The sequence below is a fragment of the Ovis aries genome, chromosome 3 (genome assembly GCF_016772045.2).
Source record: "Ovis aries strain OAR_USU_Benz2616 breed Rambouillet chromosome 3, ARS-UI_Ramb_v3.0, whole genome shotgun sequence".
Lineage (NCBI taxonomy): Eukaryota > Metazoa > Chordata > Mammalia > Artiodactyla > Bovidae > Ovis > Ovis aries.
Window position 1 is genome coordinate 214487391 of NC_056056.1, and position 25503 is coordinate 214512893.

Genomic DNA, 25503 nt, shown 5'->3' on the forward strand with positions numbered 1-25503 from the left:
GCCTGGCCCCCACCCCCAGCCCCCGGAGCTGGGAATTTAAACACGTTTGCAGCAGAAGAGCAGAGAGCTAATCCCCCAGGCTCTCAGGGCACAGAGCTGACAGGATTATCTCTACCGTCTATATTTTTTTTCAAAGAACAATCAGAAAAGCATCAGTGGATGTTCAAAAAGTCCCATTTTACCACCTCTCCCAACCTCTCCTCCTTTCATGTCACGTGGGGTGTCTCCAGCCTCAAAAGCCCTATTTTTGGATCTGCCGCCTGTCGAAGCGAGAGCTGGCTTTCCCTGAGGGTGGAGGGTGCTGGCCTGAGTTGGGCAGATGGGTGTGGGAGAGAATGTCCATCAGGGGATGGGCTGGGATCAGCTCCTCATCCTCGATCCTGCAGGAGCCCCCTACCCCACCCTGTTGCAGAGCAGCCCCCAGCCCTGCACACAGAAGGTCGGGCTCCCAGCATCCACTGCAGCAAAGCCCAGCCCAACCTGCTGCAGGCTAAGTCCACTTTCTGAGAAGTCCTTCCACTCCTTGTTCATTGGTGGTCCCTGAACCTGAAATAGAATGTGGGTGCTGGGACGTGTCACCATCGACTCAGCTTCTGGCCTCTAACTCAAGGCAGAGGGGGTCCCCAAACCAGGCTACAGCCAGACTAGCTTGGAGATGGGGCCAGGCCAGGAAGGCAGGGGCTGTCTGCACCCCCCACCTTTACACCTGCATTGCCACCAACCTGGTGACATTGTCCTGCTTGGCAGGTGAAACCTGCCTGGGTGCAAAATTGTGGGGACACGGGGACCTTGTATTAACTTGTCCAGTCCCTGCCACACCTGCACACAATGGTGGAAACATCCTCCTAGAGTAACTGAACTGGCCTCAGTCGGGGGGACCAGGCTCGTGACTCAGACCAGCTCTCCTCACCACATGCACGACTTCCTGTAAGGCATTCCAAGTATGACCCCCAATGTCTTAGACAGTTTAGCCTCATACCTGCCTCTGCAGTTACCTTGTAAGCCCCTGGAAGCCCAGACCTGCCCTGCACTCTCTGACATCTGCCCGGTGCCTGGCCTGGTCTCTACTCAGGGTGGGGGCACTCCCTGGATGGACGATGGCAGGAGTGGGGACCCTGGGCAGTGGTGGCCTGTGTTAACTCAGAGGGAGTGTAGACGTGGTCTCACAGCACAGGTGAGCAGATCCCCTCTGCCTGTCCTTAACCGCTGGGCACTAAGAATGGAAAGCGCGCACCTGACAGCTGAGATCCAAGACCTTTTAGCAAAGCTGAAATTATGGTGTTTTCCTGGTCAGTCAGCCATCACTCAGTAGGCCAAGCTCAGGGAACGAGAAGGCTGGTGACAATGAGTCTGTCAGGATGCACGCGGCAGGACTTCCATCTGGATGGCCCCCGGCTGGCCTCAACCCCTTGGTGTCCACAGAAATGGCACCTTCCCCTGGGTCTGTCCCACTGCTCTGCCCTCCGTCCCTCTCTGCTTTCTTCCCCCGCTTCACCCTCCACCCTCTTCCTTTGTTTATTTACTTCGCACCCCTCACCTCACGAGAGCAACCAGGTTTTGTGTTGTTCACTACCATATTCTCGTCACCTACCATCATCTACAAAATGCCTGGTCAGTCTTTGTGGCGGGGCTGGGCCCCTCATGGCCGAGCACAGGCTCCACGTGGTGGGGGCAGAGCTCCAACACCCCCAAGTGACTCCGGGGCTAAAGACCTTCCTTCCCCGGGCGCCTTCTTTAGTGTTTCCAAAGGACTTTTTCTTCCATGTTATTCGAGCTTCATGGCAGCTGTGCACCGTGCAGCTGAACACGCAGGTGTTTCCGTGGCAAATATGCTGACTGGGTGCTTTGCAGGACCTGGAAGCCCAAGCCCACAAAATTACCATTACTCTCTGTGTCCATACGTGTATTAAATACCGTGGTCTCAGGATCACCGATACGGAGGGTGAGAGATGATGGTGAGGGTACAAGCCCAAGAGTCATTTATTAATTTCTTCAACAAAACCCACTGAATGCCTACTTCATAGAGGACTTTTATAGCCTCACAGCAGATACAGGGGTGAGTCAGACACTAAGTGTCTCCTCAGAGAGACTGAAGTGGCAAAGAAAAAACGTTCATAGAAATGATGGTGTAGAACAAAAATAGAAATATGCAAAAAAAAAAAAGAAAAAAACAGCAGATGAGTTCTGTGACCAGTCTGCTCTGGGGGACTCCATACTCTGGGGAGTGCAGGTAGCAATCAGGACAGGCTTCCTGGAGGAGGTGGCACTCTTTGGAGGAAGAGGAAAGGCCTTGAAGGGTAGGTAAGGAGGGGCATCTGGAGCCTCAGGACGAAGAGGTAGGATAACTGACACGCACAGGGAGGTGAGGGGTCAGGGGTGGGTCTTGCTGTGGGTGTAGGAACCGGCTGACACTCTCAGGACATGCTGTATAGCTGAGGCTTGTCTGCTCTGCTCCAGGCATGCTGCAGTAGAGTCTGATGGACAAGTTACTGAGTATCAGTGGCACAAGCAACCAAATCAGGAAGTCCTGACTGTTTATGCTCTACCTGAATAAGCTTAAAAACTCCCAGGGACCAAGAAACTTACCCTTTTTTTGAGATGCACAGACTTCCCCAGGAGGAAAATGTCCCTTTCCGATTTGAGAACAGAATGCAGGTGGTGGCAAATGTCTGGGTCACCACCTGCTAAGTGCACAGTTGGGTGTCTGAGTCAGGCTCTTGGCCTCCACGAGCTTCATTGGTGGGCTGGCCGGCCCAGTGGTCCAGAAAGACAGGGCTTTAGCCCTAATTTATAGGCAGGCATACGCGGCCCAAGTGCTTCTCCCAGAGCCATGAACAGAGATGGACCAGGGCAGGGTCACCCCCTACAGCAAACTGGCCTCTGCCACTGGAGGAGACACAGCTGGACACAGGCACCCACCTGGCTCTCGAGACGGGCACAAGCGATACTTCAGGTGTTGCTGTATTTGCCTTTCGATGGTCCCTGAGCCCTGGCCACATGGGCTGAGGAGAGGCGGTCCTCTTGTCCCTGAGGGCCCCAGGAGAGTGGGAGCACTCTGGGCCTGCAGTGCGGACAGCAGGGAGCTGAGTCTGGTCAGCCATGTGACCTGCCCTTTAACCTCAACCTGCAGTTTTCGCTCTGGGAAACAAGAGGGTTAAACTATCTCAGCCCTGAAGTTCTTCTGAGCGGTATCGTCCTGTGCTTCGGTGACAGAGAACAGCAGTGAGCTGAGAGCTTCTTTGGAATCACTAATTCTAGCCTGAGTCCCAGGCAGGGAATGACCCCTGGGGGGCACCCATCACGGTGGCCATCAGTCCAGACAGGGCAGCTCCCCAAACGCTGACCTCGTACCCAGGCCTGTGGTGCATGGTGTCGGTCACACTGGAGACAGAGCTTCCTAAACTCCGGAAGCCCTGTCATTGATTCTCTTTAACGCCTGGCCCTTCTGTGTAAATCCCAAACCTGAAATTACAGCCAACAGTAAGGTGACTGTCACCTGATTTAAAATAATGGTCATAATAAAGGCCACTTACACTTACAAGTGACCCATAAATACTGGAAAGAAAAATGAGGGGAGCGGAAATAAAGACACAGTGAAGTCAGTGTCCCGTGAAGTGATCGATTCGAAGAACATGAGCCCAAACACCTGTGACACTGGGTCTGTTCCCTCTGGCTGGTTCCAGACGATGAGCAGCCAAGGATGCTGGCACTGAGGTCCCACTCCTTAGGCTCAAGTCCCCAGAGCCACCACCTGTTAGCTGTGTGCCTCTGCGTCCTGATCAATCGATAATGGGGGTTAAAATTGCACTTACCTCGTGGAGTGGTTGTCAGGATTCAATACTCAAGGGCTTGCAAAGCTTTTAGAATTGTAGTCAGTGTGTAAGATGCATTTAGCAAATTTTTGCTCCTGATATTTCTATGGGTCCAACTCCCTCAGGCTCCAAGTGGGACCAATGAAAGGAAGGGGATACTTCCATATTTGACTTTTTAAAATCCACTTTATTGAAGCATAATTTATATTCAGTAAAACTCGCACATGTTAAATGTACAATCACAAATGTAAGAGCCTTACCATAGTATACTTTCACTAACACAGCTCTCTCCCCTGTGTGAGCCTTACACATTTTCTACTTCTTGTTCAGTTACCAAGTCATGCCTGACTCTTTGCAACCCCATGGACTGCCGTACACCAGGCTTCCATGTCCGTCACTATCTCCTGAAGTTTGCCCAAGTTCGTGTCCATTTAACCAGTGATGCCATCCAACCATCTCATCTTCTACTTATATGAGCATTATAAACCCCACCCTGTGTTAATATTTCCTGCTTTAGTAAGTTATCTTTTAAGTAAATTATGAGAAAAAAAGTAAAAATGTAAACGCTTTTATATTTGCCCACCTATTTACCATTTCTGAGACTGTCTAATCCTTTCTGTATATCTGCATTTCCTTCTGGTGTCATTTCCCGTCACTCTGAAGGACATGTCTACGGTATTTCTCTGAAAGAGGTCTGCTGCTGATGAATTATCTCAGTTTTCATGATCTGAAGGTGTCTTCAGCCCTTCCTCTTCTTGAAGAATATTTCCACTGGATATATAATTCTTGGTTGGCAGTTTTTTCTTTCATGTTAGAGATGTTGTTCCACTTTCTCTTGGTCTCAGTTTTCTCGGAGTCACTGATATTCTCACCGTGGTTCCCTGTACATACGTCCTTCTTTCTCGACTGTTTCTAGATTTTTCTCTCTATCTTTGGTTTCCAGCACTGGACTGTGAAGGGCTTCACTGCATATTTGCTCTGCTTAGAGTTGTCTGAGCAGCTCAGATTCATCCGTAAATTGGATGTCAACAAGTTTGGGAAGTTTTTGACCATTATTCCCTCAAACATTTTCCCTCACTCCAATCTCAGTCATCTCTGTCTGTAACCCCAATCATACTTATGTTTGGCCGTATTCTGTTATCTCATTGGTCTCTGAGGTTTTGTTCGGTTTTCTTCAGTCTTTTTCTGTGTCTACAGGTTGAAATTTTTCTATCAATTATTCTTCCAGTTTATTACTTTTTCCTCTTCTACTTCCGTCTTCATTAAGCCTGTTTAATGAGTCACAGAATCTCCATTTGGTTCCTTTTTATAGTTTCCATTTATCTGTGAAATTCCTTCTTTGTTCTCTCTTTAGCACCATATACTCCTCTCATCTTCTTAATATGTTGCCCTTTAATTCTTTAAGCAGTCTTCAGTTTGTTCTAAAATCTTTGTCTGCTAAGTCCAATATCTGAGCGATCTCATTTTCAGTCCCCTTTGACTGTTTTTTTCTGGGTTATGTGTCACATTTTCCCATTTCTTTGTGTGTCTGGTGGTTTTGTTCTGAATCCTGGAATCATGAGTCATATGTTGTAAAGACCTGGATTCATCCACCTTCCTAAGAGTGTTGACCCTTCAGCAGACAGTTCAGTTACTGGCAGCCCTGCCATGACCTTGTAGTTCTGCACTTGTTGGTCAATACCAAGCAAAAGCCCTGGCCCCTCACCTCCCAACTCATTTCCCCTTCAGATCTTGTCACAGTTGAGTGTGATCTTGTCAGGAGGGGTCTAGAGGGCATCTTACTCCAGGGTAAGGTCCTGGCTCCTAAGATGTACCCTTTCTGATGTTTCAGTTGATTGCTCAGGTCTTAATGAGATATTAACTTGATGTTTCCACTCTGGCAGGGACATGTACACACAGGGGACCCCTACACAAACTTGGGGGCCCCTGTTTACCTTGCTGTCTCCTTTCTTCTGTCCCACCAGAGCTGCCCAGATTCTCTGACCAGTGGGACTGCAGTAGACTGTCTGCTTTTTCCACTGCAGTCAGGAAACTGTTCCCAGTCAGAGAACCAGAGTGATTACTATTTTCACCTCTGAGTTTCCGTTCTCTCAGGGATCACAAGCCTGAGTTATTTCATGTCCACTTGGGGGAAACAGTTGCCTCTTATATTTTTGTCCAGTTTTTTATGATTATGGTAAAAGGGCTCGTCTGGTACCAGTTCCTCCTTTTGGAAGTGGAAGTGCACTTGACTTTTAAACCATAAAATGAATAACTAGAATGTTTTCATACCTATTATCATATATATATTATTATTATGTATTATTATATCACACATATATTATTATTATCATACATAACTAGAATGTAAATCATATATGTTATATAAGCTATATATATTATTTCTGACATAATACTATATTTACAAGGTGTATATTTATTTATCACATATTTATTGAGGACTTACTGTGTATATGCAACAGTAGTAGTTGAAGGAAAGAAAAGGTATTAGAATCTTTCTTAAGATACTTGGAAAATAACAACCCAGCAAAATTTAAAGCCAGAGACAGCTTTCCCATCCAATATCCTCATGTTAAAAATGTTGAAACCTAGACCCAAGAAATTGACATGACTGTCAAGGTCACACAGCTATTAGTGGGAGGAGAGAAAATAGCCTAGCATTTGTTTTCCAGTAAATTTGAAACCTCTAAAACAAAACCACTAAGCATATGTTTGGAGATTTTCCCTCTATAGAAAATCTGATCCATGCCAAGATCTCTATTGATTCATTAGTGATTTGAGCCAAATGGGAAATAAGTCAGTCTGGAATCCTAAGAACATACATAGAAAGGTTAATTCGTGCTGTTAATTCATGACAACCGTAAGCTGTCAGCAATAAACAGGCCTGGTTCTTTATTAAACTCCACGTGAAGGAGAGCCAGCAAGAAGCTGTGGGTTGCCTGGTGCAATGGTGTTTGATGGGAGAAGAGTTAGCACGCTCTCCTCAGGGCTCCTTAGGGACCCATCCAACCTGGTAACTCACAGTGAGTATATCTCACTTGCCACCAAAGTCTTGGAGACACTTCAGTTTTCCTGAAACCCACATCTTCTACACCTTTCTGAGAAGGAACAACCATAACCCAACCATGATTCCCCCCTCCCCTGTTTAATCTTGTTATCAGGCATATCACTCTGCACACAGCCAGTCCCCAGGAACTTCACTCGAGAAAGCCCTGTCCAGGGTCCAGAATTAGGGGAATTTGACTGTCAGAGACTTCCCAACCCTTTTGAATACACCCATATATTCAAAGATTTCCCCAGTGACCTGGTTCTGGGGTGGGGGGAGTAAGGAAACATACAAGGCGGGGACCTCCCCAGGGAGTTTCTTCCCGAGGAAGCACAGGTCAGTTTTGCTTTCTGAAGTGGCAGGTGGGGTCATTTGGATTAACTGTCCTGCTGGGGACAATTAGAAATCGCTGGGCAAAATAAATCTTCTCTTTTCTAAAACTTGGAAAAGATGCCTGACAAAAACAAATAGGAATCATCTCTGGAGAAAGATAACATCATCAAAGTTCTTCAAATTTTTTGAAAGATCAGTTTTGCAAAAATAGAGTCTAGCCCACACTACAAAATAACTAGGTCCACAATAAGACAAGACAATATAGATGAAAAGGAACAGAAACTATAAACAATGGAAACAGACACACATGGGATCTGGATATTGGAATTATCAGATATTGACTTGAAAATAACCACATTTACTGTATATATCAAAGACAAGGTCAGTGATTTTCCAGAGAACCAGAAGATATGGAAATGAACTGAATATAAGATTTAGAAATGAAGAATATGGTAGCAAATATGAAAATGCAGTGAAAGATTTGGCAGACTGAAAAAGGAATTATTGGATTGTGGTGAACTCAGAGGGAAATCTGGAGAGTAAAGCACAGAGAATCAAAAGAATGGAAAATACAGAGAATGTGAAAGGGTAAGGAATAAACACTGAATCTTATGATTTTTTAAAATAATTTTAGATGAGCTGTTTCAAGAGTTTTTTTAATTTTATTTTATTTTTTGGCCACTCACCATACAGCATGAAGGATCCTAGTTCCCCAGCCAGGGTTTGAACCCATGCCCCCTGCATTGGGAGCATGGAGTCTTAACTGCTGAGCCACCAGAGAAGTCCCTGAAGTGGTTTTTTTCTGCATTTACTGATAGACTCAGGATTTTGTTTACTAGCGTGCAGAAGTCTATTTTAACTTGTTATTGAAGTATAATACAGTGGTTAACTTGATGGAGGAGGAGACACTACCTGGAGGGGCATGATCAAGGCTTCATAGAACTGGCAATGTTCCATTCCTTGGTTGGAGTGATAGTTACATGGCTTCATTTTGTGGTAAATTGTACATAGTAACATCTTTCTGTCTTATACTTTTCTGTTTGTATATCTCACAATTTTTTCCCAAAATGTTTAAAACAGAAGAAAAGGTGCAGGCCCAGGCATTTGTCATTGGCAGGTGCCAAAAGAAGCCTGCATCATGGGTTTCCTGTGGCAGAGACAGTCATCACCCACAGGAAGGCAGCATATCCATTCAGTTCAGTCGCTCAGTCGTGTCCGACTCTTTGCGACCCCATGAATTGCAGCACCCAGGCCTCCCTGTCCATCACCAATTCCTGAGTTCACTCAGACTCACTTCCATCGAGTTGGTGATGCCATCCAGCCTTCTCATCCTCTGTCGTCCCCTTCTCCTCCTGCCTCCAATCCCTCCCAGCATCAGACTCTTTTCCAATGAGTGAACTCTTCGCATGAGGTGGCCAAAGTATAGGAGTTTCAGCTTTAGCATCATTCCTTCCAAAGAAATCCCAGGGCTGATCTCCTTCAGAATGGACTGGTTGGATCTCCTTGCAGTCCAAGGGACTCTCAAGAGTCTTCTCCAACACCACAGTTCAAAAGCATCAATTCTTCGGCGCTCAGCCTTCTTCACAGTTCAACTCTCACATCCATACATGACCACTGGAAAACCATAGCCTTGACTAGATGGACCTTTGTTGGCAAAGTAATCTCTGCTTTTCAATATGCTATCTAGGTTGGTCATAACTTTCCTTCCAAGGAGTAAGCGTCTTTTAATTTCATGGCTGCAATCACCATCTGCAGTGATTTTGGAGCCCAAAAAATAAAGTCTGACACTGTTTCCACTGTTTCCCCATCTATTTCCCATGAAGTGATGGGACCAGATGCCATGATCTTCGTTTTCTGAATGTTGAGCTTTAAGCCAACTTTTTCACTCTCCTCTTGCACTTTCATCAAGAGGCTTTTTAGCTCCTCTTCACTTTCTGCCATATACAGGGCAGCAAATCTTGATCGAGTCACTTCTCTTGGATCAGCATTGTCATGAGAGATTCACTTTTGAGAGGATTTGGAGGCCCCATGTGGGGCCACCACCTGCCTCGGCACGCGGTCAGACTTTCATGAGGGGCATTGGCTGATTTTGCATGGACAGCAGCTGATAGTGGAGAGTTTGCAGTCCAATTGGCTTGTTTCTTTAATTTTAATTCTATTTTATTTCATTCTGGGTTGTGTGGGCTCTTCCCTGGGGCATGTGGGATCTTAGTTCCCCAACCAGGGATTGAACCCACGTCCATTGCATTACCAGGTGCGTTCTTAACCACTGGACAACCAGGGAAGCCCCCAAGTTGGCTTGGTTGTTAATTCCAGCTCCTGGTGTGTCGTCCTGGAAGAGTCATCACTGTTACCCCAGCCTCAGCTCATTTATCTTGCTCAAGATGGAGATTCAGTGAAATAATGTATGTAGGGCACTTAGCATGGTGCTCAGCACAAGCTGGGTCCTCAGGAAACTGGAGCTACTATTTCCATAGTCTCCATGTAGCCATATTTACTTTCTCCTAATATCAGAATTTTTTAAATAGTTTTCCTTTGAGCTCCTCTTTCCAACTCATTTTGCTAATACAAACAATTCAACATGAAGGTTGATATTTTAATTACTCTTATAGTTTGTAATTTATTAGGCAGCAGAGGACCCACTATTCCTCTTCCAGGTCAAAACCCTCCTTTCATGCTTACTGAAGCACTTGTGGGATGCAGAAATTTATTAAGATGGAAAGGTTAAATTAAAAGTAAATGAAAATCTCTAATGAATAAAGACATTTTAATAAGAACATGCAAAAAAATAATGAAGCTAGAGACTGAAGGGAGCCATCCACGCAAGAGCTCTTCCTTCCTTCATCAGGCTCCCTTGAACCTCTGGGTGACGGGCTTACCCCTTAACCCAAGAGAGAACTATTGCCTCCCTAGTTCTAAATCTATTTGCTTTTGAAAACCGCTAACCGTATTAGACCATTAAGAAGTGTCCATTGCTTCATTAGCCAAGCGAAGCCACAAAACGTGATCTGTGAGATTCATCATGGCTCCAGTTTCAAGCTGGTGCAAACTTGTTGCTGTAGAGCAGACATAAGGCCAGTCATCTCAACCTGATGTTGATATTGATGGTGATGATGGTGACGATGACGATGGTGATGACAGTGACATTAAAGGTGAGGATGACAGTGATGATGATGGTGATGAGGGTGTTAGAGGTGATGATGGTGGTGATGATAGTGGTGGTGATGGGGGTGATGATGATGATGGTGATGATGGTGATATTAAAGGTGACGACAGTGACAGTGTGATGCTAATGATATTGAAAGTGATGATGATGATGGTGATGATGATATTGAAAGTGATGATGATGATGATATTGTAGGTGATGATGGTGATGATGATGGTGATGGTGATGACACTGACATTAAAGGTGATGATGACCGTGATGATGATGGTGGTGGTGATGGTGATATTGAAGGTGATGATGACAGTGATAATGTGATGATAATGATATTGAAAGTGATGATGATGATGATGGTGATGATGATATTGTAGGTGATGATGACAGTGATGATGGTGGTGGTGGTGGTGGTGATGTTAAAGGTGATGACAACAGCGATGATGGTGATGATGTTGATCATGATGGTGATGATGGTGAGGATGAGGATATTGTAGGTGTTAAGGATGATGATGGTGATGATGGTGATGATGGTATTAAAAGTGGTGATGACAGCGATGATGGTGATGATGTTGATCACAATGGTGATGATGGTGAGGATGATGATATTGTAGGTGATGATGACAGTGATGATGGTGGTGATATTAAAGGTGATGATGATCATGGTGATGATCATGGTGATCATGATATTAAAAGTGATGATGACAGTGATGACGGTGATGATGATATTAAAGGTGATGATGGTGAGGATGATGGTGATGATGATGGTGAAGATGATGATATTGTAGTTGATGACGACAGTGATGATGGTGATGATGATGATATTAAAGGTGATGATGACAGTGATGATGGTGATGATGATATTAAAGGTGATGATGGTGAGGATGATGGTGATGATGGTGAAGATGATGATATTGTAGTTGATGACGACAGTGATGATGGTGATGATGATGATATTAAAGGTGATGATGACAGTGATGATGGTGATGATGTTGATCACAATGGTGATGATGGTGAGGATGAGGACGATGTTGATGATGATGATGATGTTTTTGGTGACACAGATGATAGTCACAGCCAGACATGCTAATAGGAACAAGCAGAGATGACATCGGATGTCTGTCATCAGGAGGCCTTCCTTGGGTGCAGCCCAAATTGTTTTCTCTGACAGTGACTTCTGCGTCCTCACAATTCCAACAGAATTAGTAACTGGATTCCCAAATCTTCCAGAAATTTTTCTAAGAGGCAAAACAAAACCCAGGAGAGCATGAGGCTGGCAGATGAGGGAGCTGGGGTTCCTGTACACCCAGGCAGGCCATCTTCCATGTGGGACATGCAGGCCCCTCCACTGGCCCCACCCGGTTGCCCAGCCGGCCAGGTCCTCCTCCCTCCTGCCCAACCTCCAGCTCCTGTGTCACTGCCTGCAGACGTTTCCTCTGCCCTCTGGCCGTGGGGGAGGGTGGGACCTTCATGACACCCTGTCTCTTCCTTGAACGCACTTAAGCGGCTTGTGATTCCATGTCAATTAAGTGGTAATTTGATCCATGTTTGGCTTCTTTATAAGCTCTTTGAGGGCAAGGCCTCCAGGCCTCATACCTGCCCCCATCCCTGGGGCAGCAGGTGGCCCATAGAACATAGTTCAACAAATGACTTTTAAGTGAAAACAAAGAGATTGAGTGTGCTGGCCCCAGAGTCCTCCAGTTCCAGACAACTTTGGTCCATCCGTGAGAAGCTTGTACCCACCACCCAGTGCTAAGCCCAGACCTCCCCCTGTTCAGTGATCCTCAGCATCACTCCCCGTGGAGTTGCAATCAGGTCTCCTGGTCATTTCTGTTGCTTTCCCACAGCTTGGTAGGAATCGTTGAATCTGAATAGTTGGGGCATGAATGTGCCTTTGTAGCTGCCAACCAAGAAGCTCTAGGTCCACTCTGAATGATGAAATCCAACAACATCAGCAGAGACCTCTGAGTTGGGGTCTTCTGTGGTTTCTCCCCCCCACCCGCCCCTTTATGCCGGGTGACCTGGATCTGCTTCAGACACACGTGCATGTGCTGTTCGGCCCTCAGGTCTCACGGTCCTCTTTTCTGGGATTCAACTCATGGAGTCATTGCCACCCCCCCAACCTGCCATCACCTCCAGGGCCCCCACAAACCATCTCACTGGAGTGTGGCTGGACGAGAGGATCCTGACCTGATGAATCAAAAGAGCCGCCCTGCCCTCAGCCACGCATCATCGTGGGCCAAGCATCACCTATAGCCAACACCTCCAGGCCAGTGTCAGCATGGTCTTGAAGGAAGACGTCGGGGCTGGTTTCCATGATCGACGGTTCCTCTCAGTCTTCTCAGGGAAAACACCATGCTTTGCATATTCAGACCCTCTACATCTTCCCTTCCCCTGGAAGTCTGAAGTTGTCCTCAGCAGGGTTGCAGTCAGTGGTCTGGGCCTCACGGCAGCGTGCAGGGAGAAGAGGGGAGAGGGTGCGTGTGGCTCAGCTTCTCCACCCTCACCTGACTGCAGCATCCAGCGAAGCTACTCCTTGGAGTCCTGTCTCCCTGGAAAGCTGGCAGCTGGGCTTCCTGGGGTGGGGGTGGGCAGGTCATCCCTCACGAGGAGGCCACCCGCAGGAGCCGCAGAGGAGAGACTGGACTCCCAGGTTGTACGCTGTGTGCCAGATGGAGCTGTCTGCTCCACGTTCCTGCTGTCCCCGTAAGTCCACCTGTGTTTGTCAGGTCTCACGTCCTTATTTGGAGCCAAGAGCATATACTCACCATGGGCCTGGCCCTTAGTGATCTCATGTGATCGTGTCCGTGGGGCCTTTAGTGGTCTCGTGTCCTCGAGGTGCTTCCAGGCTCTCTGGGTCCATGCCTCCTCAGGGATCCTGCTCATTGTCCCATCTGAGGAAAGCACTGGGGTGCAGAGATGTCGCTGAGTTTTCCAGGTTGGATTGGGGGCAGGAGGGGCCTGTTGTGGGGATAGCTATGAGCTGGTTCCTAGGAGAAGCTGTTAAGACTTAGGTCTTGAGAGCCAATTATGAGCGGGGGCGCTGCAGAGGAGGCTGCTGCAGAGAGGGGCGCTGAGAGAGGGGCCCTGGTGACACCAGTACACCCCATCCTGGCTGCTGCCAGCAGTGGGACGGTGGGCAGGGGCTCTATGCCTTTGCTAGACTGGCCTCAGAGGCAGCGGGGCCCCCTGGAAGCAGAGCAAGGCCCCGCCTTCCCAGAAGATGTCACGAGTGTGTGCTATTGCTTCACTGATGCGGGTCTTTGACACTGAGGGGCAGGGGCCAGGGCACATGGAGGCATTGGGCACAGTCGTGCAGCCCCAGCCTAGAGTCAGGCCACCAGCACTGAGCCCTGTGCCACTCCACCAGCTGTGATGCTTGACCTCTCTGGAACTCACTCTTCTCTGTAAGATACAGTTACTGACAGTACCTACTTCCCTGGTTGTGCCAGGGGGATTGGGGTCATCTTCCTGCCCCAGCAAGTCTTCATTCCACGTCGATGAGGGCAGGGGGCTTCGGTGCCCTGGAGTCACTCTTCATCCACTGGCTGAATCCCCGCCAAGGCTCCTCCTCCGTGAGCTCATCCAGTCACTGCTTGCATCCCTCTGGATGAGAGGAGGGGCGGCTGGGGCTGTGCATCAGGCAGGGAGCAGCGTCCATGGGGGGATGAACACGTGCTGGCATGGGGAGGCTGCAGCTGGAGAGTGTGCTGTGGGCCGGAGTTAGGGGCCATCACATGGAGAACATGGGTGACAGCGCATCAGAAGCCTGGACACTTTGCGCTTGTGCTTTGGAATGAGCATCCCAGCTGCAACGTGGAGACAGCGAGCTGAGTGACCATCCCAGCGGCCAGTGTCCAACATGCACCCCAAGAGGCTGAGAGTACCTCCCTCTGGGGATGGGACCACGGACGAGTTCTTTTTTCATCCCCCTTCCTTGTGTTTTCTCATTGCTCTATAATAAGCATTTCCCATCTCCTTCATGATGAACATGGATTATTTATGTAGTAACAGTTACTTACACTTTCTAAAGTCCTGCAAAAGCGAACTGGCAAGACTCAGTACTGTTGGAGGCCCAGGTCTGATCTTGGTGCTTGGGGAGGGGGGCGCCCATCACCCTGACAGGGATGGGTGGGAGCAAAGCATCGGTCAGGAATTCTACAGCCCCGAAGGTGGCCGGAAGCACAGGCGTGACTTCCTCTGGGCATCTTCACAGCCAGGCCTGCAGGCCCTGGGGGCTCACCTGTCCATTTGCAGAGCTCCCTGTGCCAGACTCGGTGACAGCAAAGCCCCCAGAGCTTGGTGACGGCAGCAGCAGCCTTCTCTTGGCTGTCTCAGGCCACATGTGCTCAGCATCGAGCAAAGTTTCAGCGATGGAAGGGCCAGGAGAGCCCACAAGTCCCCATGTTCACAAAACTCAGCCCAACACAGAAGGCGGGTATCAATGTTTAAAAGCCACTTAATGAACATGTGCAAATGGAGACTCAGCTCTGAAGGAAAGGTGTGGTTTCCAACAAGACCTAGAAGAAAGGAGGTGGGCCTTGGGCCCAGAGCAGAAGGATGAGCTGAGGGAGTTGTGGGAAAGCATCCAGGCGGAGGGAACAGCACAGACGATGGTCCTGGGGCAGGAGGAAAGATGGCAGGTCTAAGTCTGAAGGAAGCACTGTTGGATCAGGAGTCCAGAGAGGGAGGGGCCTTGGAGGGCAGGAGGACCCTCCCCATCCTGTGTCCCCCTATTCTCTGCCATGTTCCCCTCGTGGCATGGACAGCCTCCTCTGGCGATGCCCCCAGCAGTCATCCCGAAAGCCAGCATGCAGCTCGGCTGTCAACTTCCTCCGAGGCTCTGCACACCTGGCCACAGTGTGTACAACCTGCTAATTAACAGAATCACTCGGATCAGAAAGCATCATGTTGTACTGGGAGGCTGCGAAGCCCTCTCATTAATTCACAGGTGAAATTATTCTGGCTTTTCTCTTGCTTTGTTTCCTCTCCCCAGCTCGCTTAATGGCTGGGGTGAGTCCTCCCAATTAGACTTGTGAACCCCTCTCCTCCAGGTCATGAAGCCTCAGGGACCCCCTCAGGGCACAGGGAGGGAGTGCCAAGCCTTCGGGCACCAGTGCCAAGGGCAGTGGGGGCAGAGGGGTGAAACCCCCAGTGCAGGAGAGGAGGAAGTTTATTCCTGGCTGGTGGATGGGTCTGAGACTAACAGTGCCCCACAGGGGGTGACTCAGAGGTGGGGGTCTTGGCGTCTGTGTGACCCTCCACACAACCAGCCTGGACAATAGGCAGGGAGCCAGCCCTTCCCCCACTTCTGTCCTGGATGTGGAGACAGTGTCCCCCTGTTGACAGAAGGCCTTCTGGCACCTGGGGGAGGTCTGGGGGCTTGCCGGCAACCACCATTTACAAATGAACAGCCTCTTCTTTGAACGAGGAACATTCGGGGATGATTTTATGGTTCAGCTTATAAGCAAGGGGTCCTTCTTCCTGTAAGACAGCAGCATAGGCCTGAAACCCCTGGGCGCTGACAAGACCTGTTGTGAAAGAAGCTTTTTACTTACTCTTTTCTCCCTGAAAGGATCAGGGGACTTCAGAACCCATTTGTTGAGGTGACGCATGCAAAGCCGAACTCCGCCTCTAACCACGCTGAAGTGCACCAAGACAACCCCACCTCCATTGCTAGGATCGCTCTCCTCCTCCCCAGCTGAGAGGCCCTTAGAAGGACAGTGTCTGCCTGTCCTGCCATTTGGATGTGGCTCCCGGGGAGGTTTGCAGTCAGGCCCACCTGGATCCCCTCCCGCACCCCATCCAGGTATCACTCTCACTGTGCAACCTGGAGCCTCGGTTTCCTCCCCTGAAACTGGGCGTCGAGACTCTCATGGGAGGCAAGGCTGAGCAAATGACATGAGCTTTGGGCAGTGGGGTTGATAGCATGAGCTTTGTCGTTGCAGGTCTCCAGGTGGTCCTGAATTCCATCATCAAGGCCATGGTGCCCCTGCTGCACATCGCCCTGCTCGTGCTTTTCGTCATCATCATCTACGCCATCATCGGCCTGGAGCTGTTCATGGGCAAGATGCATAAGACCTGCTACAACCAGGAGGGCATTGCCGGTAAGGGAGGTGCCATCCTTCCCGGCCGCTGGGGAGCCCTGCCTTCTGGCATCCGCATTTCCTCTGTCAAGAGAGGCAGGGTTTTATTTCATCTCTGAGGGTCTAACTTCTGTGTTTTTACTAAAATGAGTCTTTGTTAAAATAGCTAAACATGAGCGTTGTCCAGCACTGCTCTGTGTGTGTGTGTGTGTGTGTGTGTGTGTGTGTGTTAGTCGCTTCAGTCATGTCCAACTCTTTGAGAACCCATGGACTGAAGCCCGCCAGGCTCCTCTGTCTGTGGAATTCTCCAGGCAAGAATACTGGAGTGAATAACCATTTCCTTCTCCAAGGCATCTTCCCAACCCTGGGGTCGAACCCATGTCTCCTGCATTGCAGGCAGATTCTTTACCATCTGAGCCACCAAGGAAGCCCTGTCTGGCACTGATAAGCACTCTCTAAACAAGGTGCTTAGCCAACACTGAATTTTTTAAGAATCAGAGCTTAGCTGGTGACTCTGTGTCCTTGCCCCGCCTCATGTGGCTTATCATCAACTGCGCCCTCGGGAGGAAGCCCCACCCTCAGCTGGTAGGCTCACTACAGTGCGTCCTTCTCACCTCTGGTGCAACCTGGCTCCTCTGCCTCAGTGTTTCTGCCTCCCGTCCGGGGGCCCCCAGTCCAGGTGAGGAGGATAGCCGGTGACAAAACTCCTTTCCTCCAGGAGGTGGGGCTCTCCACGTCCCTCCCATAAGCCAGGGCATTTAACGAGCCGTGCTGCTGCTTACTGAGTTCACCCCTGGTAGGACTGGAGTTTGGGCTTGACAGACACCCCACAGACTGCTGTCTTTCGCTCCTAACATCTCAACTGGATTTAAAAAAAAAAACGTTTAAATAGAAAACAACAAGGCTTTTAAACGGACAAAGTACTTTAGCACAAAAAGCTTATTTAAAACAATATACTCCGCAAAGGAGCCGTGTTCAATATATGTGGCTTTTTTCAAATAAGATCTTTCGTCTTAGTTTTTTGGCGTCTTGGAGAAGAAAGGGGAGCATCCTCTGCAGTCTTGAAGAACCCTCTGTCCCTTCGATGTCCATCACTTCTCACTCCCCTCGACCCAGGCAGTAAACTAAGCCTGAGGCCCTTGCCCTGGGATGTGGAGGAAACATTCAGTGGAGGGAGTGACATTCTAAATTATTCAGAATCCAAAGCAGACCACCTGATCTGCATGGTCTGGTTCGGCCTGGACCCCTGATTTGTGTGCTCTGGTTTGGCCTGGACCCCTGATCTGTGTGCTCTGGTTTGACTTGAACCCCTGATCTGTGTGGTCTGGTTTGACTTAATAGATTGACTGGGTCTTTGTACCCGCCACAGTCGAAACAAAACCCCCAAACTGTGAATCTATAATCAGAGAGTCACACAATTGTTTTAACTTTCTTGATGGTGAGTCTAAGAGGAGACCGTTTTTTCACTGTAGAGAGCATTTCATGGGTCATAATTATATAAAATAAACTGTCATTTAAAAAAAAAAAAAAAAGCTCTTTTAAAATGGAAGGAATTGGGTCTTGACTTAGCTAAAATTCTGAGATTTTCAGCCTTGCTTAAAGAAATACCCAATATCACAGTGAGTAATGTTCTCCCCCTTTAATTCAAAGCCTTCTTCTTTGGGGGCTCCATCTGTAACTGCCCTGAACTAATACATTTACATTGATTGTGCAGCTTCCTTCGGGTCATCCTAAGACCTGCCTGAGAGCGAGTGTAAGACATATAACGTTCATGACATCATATTGAAATGGTCATGACCTGTCTGACCCAGACTTCTCAGGCCGGCGTAGGGCTGTCGGGTTTAGAAGACCCCATCAACTGGGCAATGGGCCATGATTGGGCTCCCCTGAGCACCAAGGGGGCAGGAGCGTGGTGAAATTCCCATTGAGCAACCCGCTCCCATGCGGCTGTGTGAGCTGAGAGACACTCACACACACCCCCACCTCGAAGAGGCTTCTGCCCCGAACGATGGGGAGCAGCCAAGGCTGGTTTCCCGCGGGCAGCAAGATCCTGTGGGGCTACGCCAGCACCGCCTGGAAGCCTCTGACTTTGTCGTCAGGCCATCAGTGATCTCAAATGGCCAGTAAATGGTGGGTGTGTTGGCCCGGGCCGTGGGGCTCCTCTGTGCTGGATGGGATGGCCATAGGCCTGACGAGCCCTCCAGTGGACCCTCTGTTCTCAGGGGACGGCAGGACTGGCCTGACCGGGTGGATGGCCAGTCTGGGAACATACTGCTGTCCACTCTGACAAGGAGGGACACATACAGGAACCCGGACACACTCAGCACAGCCAGAGGGTGGAGGGCCCAAGCCTGCAACCTTTGACCCCAGTCCCCCTTTGCTTTGGAGACGTTGGCATCACCTTTGGAATGGGTGTCTTTTTTTAATTTTAGACTTTGTGTTGAATTCCTGAATTTTTGTGCAAATTGAGATTATGCTAAAGTGGCTGAGTGTCCTTATCTTGGTTTTCTTTTTTTTTTTTTTAAGTATTTATTTATTTATTTAAAGTATTTATTTATTCGACTGAGCCAGGTCTTAGTTGCAGCATGTGGGATCTAGTTCCCTGGCCCGGGAATGAACCTGGGCCCCCTGTTTGGGAACGAAGAGTCTTAGCCACTGGACCACCAGGGAAATCCCTGTCTTGGTTTTCTTAAGGGATTTTACATCCAGTGGTTTCTTTACACTTGAGACAGCTTTGTGAGCGTGTAGATGTGAGGAAACCTTGGGTGTTGAATCCACACCAGAAAGCTCTGGGCTGCCGGTGGACTGCTGTTCCGACCCTGGGCTGCCTCTTCCAGTCCCTGAAGACGCAGCCTTTGGAGACACACATTCCCCGATTCTGGAGGCATCTGCAAGGCGCCTTCCCTGTTCCTCAACAGACACATCACCATATGTCCATCCTTTTTGTCTCTGGTTGTCCCATCTGTTTGGTGGCGCTCGAGCCAGGTCACTCTGAATCGCTCTCCCAAGCGGAATAATTTCCCCTGAGACTGGAAGAGAGCTGGTTGGCCGAAACCCAGACATGAAATCACTTTCTCTCTATTCACTCCTCAGATTTGGGGCCTCAGAAAGTAACTGGTTTTGTCTTTGGTCAATTCTCCCTGGAGCCCCTTGCTGACGTTCTCCCAGAGTCCCTGCTCCTGCTGGTGTTAATCACACTTCCAAAATCTCTCTCATCTTCACCTCTATTCTTCTGCCACAGACTTAATTTGGAATTTTCCAGAATGACCCCTCCTCTCTCACTTCTGCTTTGAAACGGGGAGCCCGCATGGCTTCAGCTCTTTCTCCAACCTCACACTCCCACCTTCCTCTCTGGGAATTCACGGCTCTACAGAAAACCCAACATATCTTCACGTTTAGACTAATTTCCCCTCACCCTCAAGGGCACGTTGCCAGGACCTGCTGATCTGTGTGTGTTCACATTTTCCAAGTGTTCCCTTTAGTGCTTTTTATAGACACCTATTTTTACCAGATTGTTATTGCTCCTTAATTGTTCTTGAATCTTTTTTTTATTATTGTTCAAGACCGACTCAGGATAGCAGAGAGGCGCTTGATCCTGCAGACCAACTTTCTGATTTATTTATTAATCATTTATTAATGAGATTGGTCCTCTCTCATTTATTAATGAGATTGCGTCCCCTGGACGCTGTTTTCTTTCTTAATGAGATTGCGTCCCCTGGACGCTGTTTTCTTTCCAGCATCCATTTATAAAGCCCCGAGATCCGTGCTCCTCCCTTGAGGACACTCAGAACCCACTCTAGCAGCCTTCACCTTTTCCTCATTTCAGTTCTGAGGAATTGAAATGCAAGGAAAGCTGTCAGATCAGGGGTGCCAGTGCAAAGATTAGCAGTGTCTTTCCTGCACTAGAGAGCAGGACCCGAGAAAAAGAAACCCAAGTTTCCATCCACGTTGTTTACCTTCTCTTTCGCCTCATCTTTCATCTTCCCAGAACTTTTGTCACGATGACTAAACACATCATCCCAAAAGCCATCACTAGACCAGTGGACCCAATAAAATTTACGATCTGTTTGGTTCCTGGGTTTCCAGTCCACTTACTCTCAATTTCTAGGTGCTTATCATCCACTTTCTTATGTATTCCTTAGGTCTGAGGCTCACTTTTCAGGTTCCACCCTGTTACAACTTCCCGTTACTTAACCTCACATCCAAATTTGCAAAGACTTCAAAAGTTCAGAAGTCACCAAAAACAGACCGAAATTCCTTTCCATGAAGGGGGTCTCCTGGGGACCAGACCCCAGGGTAGGAAATGGTGCAGACTGTCGTCCCCCATATGATTCGGGGACCAGGGATCCCCTGGGTCGTTGCACACACACCTGACCTGGAGCACCAGGCCTGGAACATGCCAGGAAGCTGATCTGCTTACAGCGGCCCCAACCTGTGGAAGCCGGCCAGCCAGCTGTCCATCAGCGGGTGAGCAGATAAAGCCACAGTGACCTGTACGTCCGTGGAAAGAAACAGACCATGAAACATGATGCCTCGTGAAAAAATATGGACCCCAAAGCCACCTAGTGTGATTCCATCCCCATGAAATTGCAAGGCAGGCAGATCCGTAGACAGACGGCAGGCTCGGAAATTTGGGGTGGTGGGAGCGTTTCCAAATGGGTTGTGGTAACGGCTGGACGGCTCTATAAATTTACTAAAAATAACTGAGCTGTCCATGCTCACTGATGACTTGTCCGGCATGTAAATTATGTTTCGATGAAGCTGTTGAAAAGAAAGAGAAAGGCAAAAAGCCAAGACAACACAGGCCAGCGTGTATCTCCAACCGCACAGCTCAATTCACACCCCAAAGGGTCACCCTCAGTGAAGACTTAGGATTAGTATTCCTCTGCTGTCATCCTCTGGGGAGTGAAAAGCTGTAATCTGAAGCCACAGACTGAGAAGCAGCCCAGAAGCCAATAGCCTTGACATCGAAGTGCTTGCCCCCGATTACTTGGATCTGCCAGAAACCAGAGAGGACCCTGGTGGCCTGGAGTCTCCGAATGAAGGACGACAAGCAAACTTTCTCTCTGGGGGCACATCCTCACTGCCATTTGAGTTGTTTGCTAGAACGAAGGTCAGTTCTGTCTATCCCTGTTTCTTTCTACAAGCCCAAGACAATGCCCTTAATTTCTCAGAGTTCTGCACATTCTACGCCATTACCTCTTACAACTGGGACCAAGACTCTCAGTATTTTACCAAAATGGAAATTCTCAGCTCAGCCAAGTCTAGTTCAATCCACCAAAGACCTTTGCATGAAAAATAGCCTAACTCACTGATTTCCCAGCACCTCTTCCTAGAGCATGGAATTAGCCTGAGCACAGCCTGCGGCCATGGGAGATGTTAAGCTGTTTCCTGGAAACGCCAAGAGGGCTCCATACCGGGGAGATTCTTCCCATCCCCCAGGGCCACTCTGTCCTGAGTGGAGGTCCAGGTGGTTTTTCTCTCCTGAAGACGCTAGAGAAAAGGGCAGGAGGCAAGGTTCCACATGATACAACCGCACAAAATACTGCAGTGGCGTTGTTCCCTGGGGCTGATATAATGTTCTGTAGGGGGTACTTTTCGCCATCAGAATTTGTTCTCCATCCTTCATCAAGAAGGCGTCCTCTGCTGTAGAGTGACCTGCATCCCTGGTGAAGCATCATCTTACATGCTACATGGACCTGTGGGGAGTCAGGACGTGTCACTGGGCAGGATCTCTGGCCAGTTACATGAAAGAACCTTCCCATTAACAATACTGAGGGATCCTGAGAAAACTATAATTGAAAAAGACACATGTACCCCAAAGTTCATTGCTGCACTGTTTGCAATAGCTAGATCATGAAAGAAATCTAGATGTCCACCGATAGATGAGTAGATAAAGAAGCTGTGGTACATATGTACAATGGAATATTACTCAACCATAAAATGGAATGCATTTGAGTCGGTTCTAATCAGGTGGATGAACCTCGAGTTTATTATACAGAGTGGCGTAAGTCAGAAAGAGAAAGACAAATATCATATATTAACATATATCTATATGGGATCTATAAAGATGGTACTGATGAACCTATTTGCAGGGCAGTGGTGGAAATGCCAACATAGAGATGGACTTGTGGATACAGGGGAGGAAGGAGAGGGCAGGACAAATGGAGAGAGTAGCACGTAAACATAGACGCTAGCATATGTAACATAGACGGCCTGTGGGAATTTGCTGTGTGGCACGGGGAGCTCAAACTGGGGCTCTATGACAACTTAGAGTGGTGGCATGGGGTGGCAGGTGCGAGGGAGGTTCAAGAGGGAGAGGACATACGTATGCCTATGGATGATTCGTGTTGATATATGGCCGAAAACAATGCAATATTTTAAAGCAATTACCCTTCAATTAAAAATGAATAAATTTTTAAAAAACGTACTGGGCAGATGGGATGAATTGGGAAATTGGGAATGATTGACATGTACACTAGTAATACTATGTATATAATAGATAACTAATGAGAATGTCATGCTCTGTGGTGGTGTATATGGGAAGGAATCCCGAAAAGGGGATACATGTATACCTATGGCTGATTCACTTTGCTGTACAGCAGAAATTAAGACAGCAGTGTGAAGCAACTATCAGTTCAGTTCAGTCGCTCAGTCGTGTCCGACTCTTTGTGACCCCATGAATCGCAGCACGCCAGGCCTCCCTGTCCATCACCAACTCCCGAAGTTCACTCAGACTCACGTCCATCAAGTCAGTGATGCCATCCAGCCATCTCATCCTCTGTTGTCCCCTTCTCCTTCTGCCCCCAATCCCTCCCAGCATCAGGGTCCTTTCCAGTGAGTCAACTCTTCGCATGAGGTGGCCAAAGTATAGGAGTTTCAGCTTTAGCATCATTCCTTCCAAAGAAATCCCAGGGCTGATCTCCTTTAGAGTGGAACGGTTGGATCTCCTTGAAGTCCAAGGGACTGTCAAGAGTCTTCTCCAACACCACAGTTCAAAAGCATCCATTCTTTGGCGCTCAGTTTTCTTCACAGTCCAACTCTCACATCCATACATGACCACAGGAAAAACCATAGCCTTGACTAGACAGACCTTAGTCGGCAAAGTAATGTCTCTGCTTTTGAATATGCTATCTAGGTTGGTCATAACTTTGCTTCCAAGGAGTAAGCGTCTTTTAATTTCATGGCTGCAATCACCATCTGCAGTGATTTTGGAGCCCCCAAAAATAAAGTCTGACACTGTTTCCCCATCTATTTCCCATGAAGTGATGGGACCAGATGCCATAATCTTCGTTTCCTGAATGTTGAGCTTTAAGCCAACTTTTTCACTCTCCTCTTTCACTTTCATCAAGAGGCTTTTTTAGTTCCTCTTTGTTTTCTGCCATAAGGGTGGTGTCATCTGCTTATCTGAGGTTATTGATGTTTCTCCCAGCAATCTTGATTCCAGCTTGTGCTTCTTCCAGCCCAGCGTTTCTCATGATGTATTCTGCATATAAGTTAAATAAACAGGTTGACAATATACAGCCTTGATGTACTCCTTTTCCTATTTGGAACCAGTCTGTTGTTCCATGTCCAGTTCTAACTGTTGCTTCCTGACCTGCATACAAATTTCTCAAGAGGCAGGTCAGGTGGTCTGTATTCCCATCTCTTTCAGAATTTTCCGCAGTTTATTGTGATCCACACAGTCAAAGGCTTTGGCATAGTCAATAAAGCAGAAATAGATGTTTTCTGGAACTCTCTTGCTTTTTTGATGATCCAGCGGACGTTGGCAATTTGATCTCTGGTTCCTCTGCCTTTTCTAAAACCAGCTTAAACATCTGGAAGTTTACGGTTCACTCTAATAAAAATTGTTGGGTTGGCCAAAAATTTCCATAATATCCTACAGAAAAACCAGAGCGAACTTTCTGGCCTACCCAATAATTTTTTTTAAAAACCCACAACGCCCTCACTCTAAACTCTGGCATTCCCACAGAAATGTCTGCAGATACTTGAGCACCAAAAACAGAAGTCAAGGCCTCCCCTCTGCATTCCAGGATGTTTTTGCTCAGAGTGGTCGCCTCATAGTCATATCTTTCTTGGCCATTTGACGGGCAGCCTCTCCCCTGTCTTTGAAGTCAGTCCAGGTTAAATACAGTTTTGCAACACCCAGCTGAAAGCGCTGACCTTCTGAACTGACGGCAGCCTGAATGAACCCCCAGCGCTGTGTGTGTTTGCTTGTGTTCGGGGCGTTGGTGTGACTGTGCTCTATGCTGCCGCTGCTGGGTCCTTTGCCATCCCAGCCACTGCTTTACTAACTTCTCTCTTCTTTCTCTGCCCATCCCTCTCCCCCACCCCGCCTCCTTATCTCTCCCCCTGGTCACTTGAGATGTCCCAGCAGAAGACGACCCCTCGCCCTGTGCCCTGGAGACGGGCCACGGGCGGCAATGCCAGAACGGCACAGTGTGCAAACCAGGCTGGGACGGGCCCAAGCACGGCATCACCAATTTCGACAACTTCGCCTTCGCCATGCTGACTGTGTTCCAGTGCATCACCATGGAGGGCTGGACCGACGTCCTCTACTGGGTACGTGCTGGGGTGGGCGGGGCGGGGAGCATCCGCCTTCCAGGGACGTGCAGTCACACGCACACCGGGAGGAGTGAGGACCTTGATTTCTTCCAGGTCTTGCCTGAGAAGCAAAGCTCATGAGCCTCGCTCTGCTCACCAGCCCAAGAAAAGTGTCACCTCTCATTTGTCCTCCACAGTGGGAAGCGCTGGCACGCAGCCCAGTGGGGCTACGGCTGGCCCGACACAAGGGCCCTCTTGTGGGGCTTCTCCCGCCCCGTGCATGCCCTGCCCGTGTCCCCAAGGGAGCGGGAGGGCACACGTTCAATTTCTAGGGCTAAAGAGAAAACTCAGGCTTGGCCTCCAAAGAGGAAAGCACTTTTATTGAATTGTGCAGCATCACGGCATTCTATTGTGTTTTACCTCGCATGATGATCTTCCCTCATTATATCAGCTAGTCCATCAGACAAACGCATAGCCAGCCGCTTCACTCCTGACAGAACGCTCTGCTGGTCATGTGATGCGTAT

The 25503-nt window shown here is 48.5% G+C and overlaps 1 protein-coding gene across 7 annotated transcripts in view; it reads left to right on the top strand.

The window, feature by feature from the left end:
- Positions 1–25503, top strand: part of CACNA1C (calcium voltage-gated channel subunit alpha1 C) — a 462078-nt gene that overhangs the window by 316033 nt on the left and 120542 nt on the right. For all 7 annotated transcript variants that reach the window (XM_042248242.1, XM_042248240.1, XM_042248245.1 and 4 more), the window contains exons 6-7: positions 16297–16455; positions 24800–24996. In XM_042248242.1, coding sequence (XP_042104176.1) covers positions 16297–16455; positions 24800–24996 — 356 coding nt within the window. The remainder of the gene's footprint in view (positions 1–16296; positions 16456–24799; positions 24997–25503) is intronic.